The sequence below is a fragment of the Bos taurus genome, chromosome 5 (assembly GCF_002263795.3).
Source record: "Bos taurus isolate L1 Dominette 01449 registration number 42190680 breed Hereford chromosome 5, ARS-UCD2.0, whole genome shotgun sequence".
Taxonomy (NCBI): Eukaryota; Metazoa; Chordata; class Mammalia; order Artiodactyla; family Bovidae; genus Bos; species Bos taurus.
In genome coordinates this window covers 57,783,900-57,792,962 of record NC_037332.1, presented here as the reverse complement: position 1 = coordinate 57,792,962, position 9,063 = coordinate 57,783,900, and the positions used below count along the sequence as shown (strand labels likewise).

The window sequence follows — 9,063 nt, the reverse complement described above, 5'->3', positions numbered from 1 at the left end:
TTTACTAACTTTAAATGATTTCCAAAAATTATTAGGAGACATTAATTGGATAAGCCCACATTTAAAACTGACTACTGCAGATTTAAAGCCTTTGTTTGATTGCTTAAAAAGCAATCCTAATTCCAGTTCTAAGAAAAAGTTGACTAAGGAGACAGAGTCGGCTCTTGTTAAAGTAGATGAGACTCTAAATGATCAGTTAATTAGGATTAATATTACCAAAAGATGAGATTAAATTATTCTTGCACAAAACATACACCTACAGGGTGCTTGTGACAAAAAGGCCCATTGGTTCCATCTACCAGTGACCCCAAGAAAAATAGTTTTATCTTATCCCAGCTTGGTGGCACAATTAATTATAAAAGGAGGAAAAAAGAAATGTGGAACTTTTTAGAAAAAAAGTAGCAAATATAATAATTCCATTCAATAAGGATCAACTACAAGTCTTTTACAAAATAGTGATGATTGGCAAGTTGCCCTGATAGATTTCAGGGGTCAAATTTTGTTTCATTTGCCCTCAAGCCCCCACAGTAGTTAAAAGTTCAAAAATGTTAGATTGGCAGTTTGAGGATACCTGTGGAACTTTCCAACCCTATGTAGTTCCTACGCTCCCCTTTACCCTATGGGGCAGGGACGTGCTGTCTCAAATAGGAGATACTCAGAGAAGGGTTTTCTCAATTTCTTAGTTATCAACAGGTGGTACAATTAACAATACTTTATATATTGTTATAAATACATAATATAAATATATTTGCCTAATTACAGTTTGCCTAATTAGATATGGATATAAATAAAATATAATAAAGGTATACCTAATTCTATTTATGGATCTATACTTAATTAATCTGTATATAAATTAGTATGTATACTGTATATGCATATTATATATATACTGTATAATTAAATGTATATTGCAGTAATATAATGTATGTGTGGCTGATATTAATTGGTATGGATTGATGTGCTGTGATGATATATGTTCTATATACTGTATAATTATATTATATATGTGTGACATGTATTATTACAGTACATTGGTTTGTGTTGGTTGGTATTAGCTGTGTATGTGTTGTATTGCTGTAATATATATTATGTCAATAAGTTTATACTTGTTGCCATATATAAATACATATATACATTTTGCATTTAGGTATATCTGTATACCAAAATGAGATAAGGAGGTTATACATTTATTATTTAAATTTATACAGAGACCTAAACTAAACATTAGACCTAAATTAACATATCCCTAAATTTATGTTGTTAAAATGTAAATTTTAAAATTTTTAAAAATTAAATTGACAACTGCTTGACAATTCCTTTGCCATAAAACCCCCATAGGTGTAATTGGGGTAGCCAGACAAAAAATTGGTTTTATGGCAAAACGGCCCCCTAGAGTGGGTCCATCTTCCTACTCAAACTAAAAAAGTAGAGGCTTCTTATCCAGGATTGATAGCTACTTTGGTATTAAAGGAAAAAAGCGGAACATTAAGTTATTTGGTAAAGAGCCATCAGAAATTGTAATTCCATATAATAAAGAACAACTTGATGGTCTTCTAATGATTGATGAAAATTGACAGATTGCTATAGGAAACTATTTTGGTCAAATTTTTACATCATTTACCCTCCAATGTTCTGTTAAATTTTATATCTAGACACCCAGTTATTTTCCCTGTTAGATACAAATAGTTCCCTATTTCAGATGCCAAAAATTTTGTATAAAATTTCAAATAAAACATAACAGGGCTGCCTTTTCACCTTGCTAATAGTTTCCTTTGTTGTACAGAAGCTTTTAAGTTTAATTAGGTCCCATTTGTTTATTTTTGCTTTTATTTCCAATATTCTGGGAGGTGGGTCATAGAGGATCCTGCTGTGATGTATGTTGGAGAGTGTTTTGCCTATGTTCTCCTCTAGGAGTTTTATAGTTCCTGGTCTTACATTTAGATCTTTAATCCATTTTGAGTTTATTTTTGTGTAAGGTGTTAGAAAGTGTTCTAGTTTCATTCTTTTACAAGTGGTTGACCAGTTTTCCCAGCACCACTTGTTAAAGAGATTGTCTTTAATCCATTGTATATTCTTGCCTCCTTTGTCAAAGATAAGGTGTCCATAGGTGTGTGGATTTATCTCTGGGCTTTCTATTTTGTTCCATTGATCAATATTTCTGTCTTTGTGCCAGTACCATACTGTCTTGATAACTGTGGCTTTGTAATAGAGCCTGAAGTCAGGTAGGTTGATTCCTCCAGTTCCATTCTTCTTTCTCAAGATAGCTTTGGCTATTCGAGGTTTTTTGTATTTCCATACAAGGTGAAAAGGCAGCCTTCAGAATGGGAGAAAATAATAGCAAATGAAGCAACGGACAAACAACTAATCTCAAAAATATACAAGCAACTCCTACAGCTCAACTCCAGAAAAATAAATGACCCAATCAAAAAATGGGCCAAAGAACTAAATAGACATTTCTCCAAAGAAGACATACAGATGGCCAACAAACACATGAAAAGATGCTCAACATCACTCATTATCAGAGAAATGCAAATCTAAACCACAGAGGTACCATTTCATGCCAGTCAGAATGGCTGCGATCCAAAAGTCTACAAGCAATAAATGCTGGAGAGGGTGTGGGGAAAAGGGAACCCTCTTACACTTTTGGTGGGCATGCAAACTAGTACAGCCACTATGGAGAACAGTGTGGAGATTCCTTAAAAAACTGGAAATAGAACTGCCTTATGACCCAGCAATCCCAGTGCTGGGCATACACAGCGAGGAATCCAGAATTGAAAGAGACAAGTGTACCCCAATGTTCATCGCAGCACTGTTTATAACTGCCAGGACATGAAAGCAACCTAGATGTCCATCAGCAGAGGAATGGATAAGAAAGCTGTGGTACATATACACAATGGAGTATTACTCAGCCATTAAAAAGAATGCATTTGAATCAGTTCTAATGAGATGGATGAAAATGGAGCCTATTATACAGAGTGAAGGAAAGCAGAAAGAAAAACACCAGTACAGTATACTAATGCATATATATATGGAATTTAGAAAGATGGTAATGATAACCCTGTATGTGAGACATCAAAAGAGACACAGATGTATAGAAGAGTCTTTTGGACTCTGTGGGAGAGGGAGAGGGTGGGATGATTTGGGAGAATGCCATTGAAACATGTGTAATGTCATATGTGAAATGAATCGCCAGTCCAGGTTAGATGCATGATACTGGTTGCTTGGGACTGGTGCACTGGGATGACCCAGTCGGATGGTATGGGAAGGGAGTAGGGAGGGGGGCTCGAGATGGGGAACACGTGTATACCTGTGGCGGATTCATGTTGATGTATGGCAGAACCAATACAATATTGTAAAGTAATTAACCTCCAATTAAAATAAATAAATTTATAATAAAAAAAGAATATCCTTCCCAAATCATGGACTTTCTGATGTTTTGATCAACCCTCCTAATTTCTAACTTTCTCCTTAAATCAAGGGATAGTAAAAGTTTGGATACTGGAGAACTTAGTTAACTAAGATTTACTTATCTTATTCCTAAATTCAGGGCTTGTTCTTCTTGAGTCTATGTCTAAGCACCATTGATGGTAATGTCAGTAGAAGTCTTCAGCATTTGGAAGTCTTTTTCTTTCTCTTCTGTAATCATATATTTCAGGATGTAGTCTAGCCAAATAATTTTCAGAAAGTCCAGCAGAAATATTTTTGTATATAAATTGACTTAAAAGTAAGAATATAATTATCTTCACTGATTTTGAATTTGCTCTATTAATACCATCTACTCCTTTCTGAAAAATAAACATTTTAAAATGAGAAAGAGCTTTACTATTTTAAAGATCATTTTTAAAGCTTTGGTAAAGAATCTTTAATGACTAATGACTTTTGTACAATTGAACACTAGATACTGGAAGTATCTTCCCAATGAGTCTTAGATACTGAAGTTTTCCCAATGAGTGAGAAATGCTCTCTGGGCATTTATATTCTGTGTCATGAGATGGTTATATGATCAGAAATATAATTTTATTTGTTTAAATTTCTTTTTTATGACATGGGTTATTTTGGAGAATCTTGTCTCTGGAACATGCATTAATTGAAGAAACCATACTGAATGAAATAAACTTGAAGGAAAGAAGAAAAAGCTTTATTTTGGCTTTTGTATTATAAGAGAAAAATCTTCCTGGGGTTGGATTAGCTTGATGAATCTGCAGAATATAAAGAAACCATTTATTTGGCAAATTCACAATTGTTACTTCTGAGTTATTAAGATTTTAATTTAATTTACCTTGGTCTCAAAAACACTAATAGTCTCTTACTTCTTTGTGAGAAATACAACTTGTTTTATTGTGTCTTTAAAGGCCTCTTTCACTTGTTTGTTTCGAAGTGTGTAGATGAATGGGTTAAGCAAAGGGGCAACCGAAGTTGTGAGCACAGACACCATTTTGTTGATGCCTACTCCTTCCTTTGCTGAAGGCTTGATGTAGATGAACATGCAGCTGCCATAGGTGATGGAAACCACAATAATATGGGATGAACAGGTGGAAAAAGCCTTTTGCCTTTGTTGGGCAGAAGGGAATCTTAGAATGGTCTTGATGATGTATGTATAGGAGAGGACCACACACAGTAAGGTAAAAATGAGTGTCAGCAGAGCAAAACTCAAAGAAATTGTCTCTATTAACACTGTGTCTGAGCAAGTTATCTGTAAAATAGGAGATGTATCACAGACAAAATGATCAATCACATTCGAGTCACAGAATTCCAGCTGGAGGCCCATGCCAAGAGGTGGGAGGATGATCAACAGGCCAGCCAACCAACAGCAGAGAACGAGGGCAGTGCAGACTCTGTTGTTCATGGTAGTGGTGTAGTGCAGGGGTTCACAAATGGCCATGTAGCGGTCATAAGACATGGCTGCAAGGAGAAAAAATTCAGTTGCTGCAAAGAGGACAACAAAAAATAATTGAGTGGCACAAGCATTGTAGGTAACAGTATTATCTCCAGTTGCCATAGAATACAGGAATCTGGGAATACAGACCGTGGTGAATGAGACTTCTAAGAAAGAGAAATTTCGGAGGAAATAATACATGGGCGTTTTAAGATGGGAATCCAAAAGTGTGAGGGTGATAATGATGAGGTTCCCAGCCACACTCAACATGTAGGTGAGAAACAAAAATACAAAAAGTAGAACTTGTAGTTTTGGGTCATCTGTCAGTCCCAGGAAGATGAATCTTGTTATTGCTGTATGATTTCTCATCACTGCCTCCTGCCAAGAGTGAATCCACCTGAAGAAACAAATGTTGTAAGAACCTAGTATTAGAATATGAATGAAATATCCCAGCAAGCCTGTTCACATGCACTTTTTTTCTTCTACTTAATAATCAGTTTGTTAACAGTGACTTTGACATCCTACTGGGACATTTATAAGAAATACCTATTGTGAATCTTACACCTCTAATTCTCCAAATAGGAAGTATATTTAGGACGTAGCTCAGATGGTAAAATGTCTGCCTACAATTCGGAGACCCGGGTTCGATCCCTGGGTCAGGAAGGTCCCCTAGAGAAGGAAATGGCAACACACTCCAGTATGCATGCCTGAAAAATTCCATGGGCCAAGGAGCCTAGTGGGCTACAGTCTTTGAGATGGCAAAGAGTCAGACACAACTGAGTGACTTCGCGTTTCTTTCTTTCTTTCTTTCTGGTGGTCCAGTGGTTAAGACTCTGTGCATGCAGTGGTCCTGGGTTTGATCCCTAGTTAGGGATGCCAGCATCCCACATGCCACAATGAAGAGCCCACACGCTGCAACTAAGACCAGGGCAGCCAGAAAAATTAATAAACAAACAAATAAACATTAGAAAAACAAAGTATATTTTAAAAGATATCAAGTTAAAAAGCCATAAATCTGATATGCAGCTTCTTAACAATATTGCCTTGTGGCCTAGATTTTATTTGCCTTCATCCTGGAGGACCAAGATGTCATTTTTGAAGTTTTTTTGCCCATCCTCTTCTTTCTTTGCTTCTCCACCCTACACCAAAATGCTCCATTTTCAAAACCAAGAAAAATTTATTAGTACTTTTTTGATGTGTGTTTTAAATCAAAACATGTCTTTAGGGCAATTTTGTGTTCACAGCAAATTTAAGGGGAAGGTAGAGAGATGTCCCATATACCTCTTACCTCCACATATGCACAGCTTCCCCTGCTCCATTATCAACCACCCCCACCAGAGCTGTACATTTGTTATAACTGATGAACTTGACACGTCACAATCACTCAGAGTCTGTTTACTTTATGGTTCATCCTTGGTGTTCAATGTCCATGGGCTTGGACAAATATTTAATTGGTATTTTATGTTGATCATCTTATTTGTTATGCCAAATTTTAACAGCAGCACATTCAGTTAAAAGTGCTAGTTCTTATTGCATCATTCTTTTGAAAAAACAACTCAAAGAACATACATCTGAGTTGGTGGGTAAGCAGTGTTAACTATATGAGAAATGCTCCATAAGATTTGCTGGTATTTAGGATTTGGGATTGTTAATTCAATTTTTTTTTTTCATTTTTATTAAGGTATACTTGGAGAAGGAAGTGGCAACCCGCTCCAGTATTCTTGCTTGGAAAATTCCAAGGACAGAGGAGCGTGACAGGCTACAGTCCTTAGGGTCACTAGAGTTGGACACGACTTAGTGCTATCTTTCTTTCTTTCTTCTATGTACAATAAACTGCAATAATTAAAAGATTTGCAGTTCAGTGAGTTTGGAAAAAAATGTATATATCTGTGAAACCACCACCACAACCAAGATATCTCAAGATGCAATGCAAGATACATTACATTTCCATCGTAAAATATCTCCCTTATTTCCCTTTGCAATTCAATCCATTCCTTTACTCTGGCCACCCCAAATAATCATTAATTTGCTTTTTGTCAGTATAAATTAGTTTTCAAGAATTTTGTATGATTGGAACCAGCTTTTAAATCTGGCTTTCACTCAGGATGTTTTTGAGAATCATCTATATGTTTGGCATATATATTCCCTTTCAATCCGCTCAGTCATGGTGGACTTTTGGGTTATTTGCAGTCTGGAACTATAATGAATAAAGTTACTATAATAAAAGTGATAGTCACTCAGTAGTGTCCAGCTCTTTGAGACCCCATGAATTGCAACCCGCCAGGCTCCTCTGTCCATGGAATTCTTCAGGCAAGAATGCTAGAGTGGGTAACTATTCCCTTTTCCAGGGTATCTTCCCAACCCAGGGATCAAACCCGGGTCTCCTACTTTGCAGGTGGATTCTTTACCAACTGAGCTACCAGGGAAGCAGAATGAACTAGTACTGATACAGTATTATTAAATAAAGTCCACAGTTTATTCAGATAATCTACACTTACTCATACAAAGAAATACTTAATAAGCATCTATTACATAAAGAGCATAATATCAGAGACTGGCAATCCAACCATTAACTGGATCTCTTCCCTCTAGGAGTTTTCAGGCTACCAGTGGGAGATAACATTTCACTGTAGTGCATACTCAGGGATGTGGTAACACAGATAAAAGTGAAAACACACTTTAGATTTGGGATAATAACTGCTTCAAGTTTGTTCCTTAGCCCTCAGTTATACTATGTAACTATTCATATTTTTCTATGCTCATTCAGTTTCTTTAGGTTCTTTTCTTTCTACTAAAATTGTCAGCATTATCACTTATCTTAGGTGAGTTATCGAGGTGCACTGCTCAGGGTTAACAAACATGCTTTTGAAACAGAAATCCCTCCCTTAGCACATGGGGCAAATGGTTTACTGGAGAGATAGTATGTTGTTATTCTGAAGGAACATGAAGTTAGAATTTTCCTGCCATGGTCACAACATAGTAGAAATGAGTGCTGATTACCTTTTGCATAATTATAATGAGCTAAAAATCCACATTTAAAAATTGACTGAACTCACCCTTTGCATATAGTTAGGGAATATGGAAAAAAAGACTTTCATAACAAATTAAACACTGACAATTTTCTGACAATTTTTATAAGTAGCAGCCTTTGAGGAAACCACAGTCTGAGGAGCACTGAGTTAGTGAGGAGCTTTTATTCACTTCTTTTCCTAATCTCACATTTCACCTGCCTCAGCTCCCAATCTCATTCTCCATAGAGACCTGCATGGATGGACACACACACACACACACACACACACACACACACACACATCTTCTCACAGGCAAATCTGACAATCAACAGAACTTTCCTAGATTTTCATGGCTCCTGATACAAAGATCCCTGTCTCAGTCTCCATTTCCCTTGCCAACTCTAAAATGACATCTGATCCTAGAATTCCAAGTTCTTCTGTTCAAAGGGAAAAGAGATAGTGCAGAGAAGAGGAAGACTTCTCTTGAGTTTTGTTAGGGCATATTTGATCTTCCTGGGTAGGGAGACAATCTTCTCTGCAAATTCTCTAATAGGAACATTTCTTTTATATGTTTAGTATGCTACCAGTGCACAGGGAACATTTGAGTGAACAACAAAATAGTCCTTGGTGACCTCGTTTCCAAAGTACTAGTGAATTGGTGGAGGCTTAATCAACAGTGCAAAAACACACGTAGCAATGGAGACAGTGTCCTCAGAGACACTGAGGGTGGTCTGATGTCATCTGCATTCTGTTTTGATTTCTTTGCTGAATCTTAAGATTATTCCTAGAATTTGAAAATTGATTTAGAACTTTATATATATATATATATATATATATATATATATACACGCATACACACACACATATATTAATCTTTGACATAAATCTCAGATAAAGTAAAGTGAAAAAAAAAAACCACTCTTACCCTCTTTTTACAGATGAGGAAATTAAAGAGAAGAGAAATGAATAATCAGGATGCCCTATAGTGGTGATGCAAGTTTAGAACAAAAGTTTATCTGAGTACAAAGATCCTGCTTCTTCCTCCATGCTACCCTAGTTGCTTGTTCTGATATTGAAGACTCACTAGCATTTAAATGTCAAACTTGATATTCTAGGGCTACTTGACCTGTATTTTCATTTTTTCATCTTCTACTTATGATTTTTCTGGTAGGCAAT

General features: G+C 36.1%; 1 protein-coding gene across 1 annotated transcript; it reads right to left on the bottom strand.

Moving 5' to 3' along the window:
• Positions 1-4,306: 4,306 nt before the first annotated feature.
• OR6C264 (olfactory receptor family 6 subfamily C member 264) lies at positions 4,307-5,245 on the bottom strand. Its single transcript, NM_001389770.1, has one exon. The coding sequence runs from the start codon at positions 5,243-5,245 to the stop codon at positions 4,307-4,309; it is 939 nt and encodes a 312-aa protein (NP_001376699.1).
• Between the last annotated feature and the right edge of the window lie 3,818 nt (positions 5,246-9,063).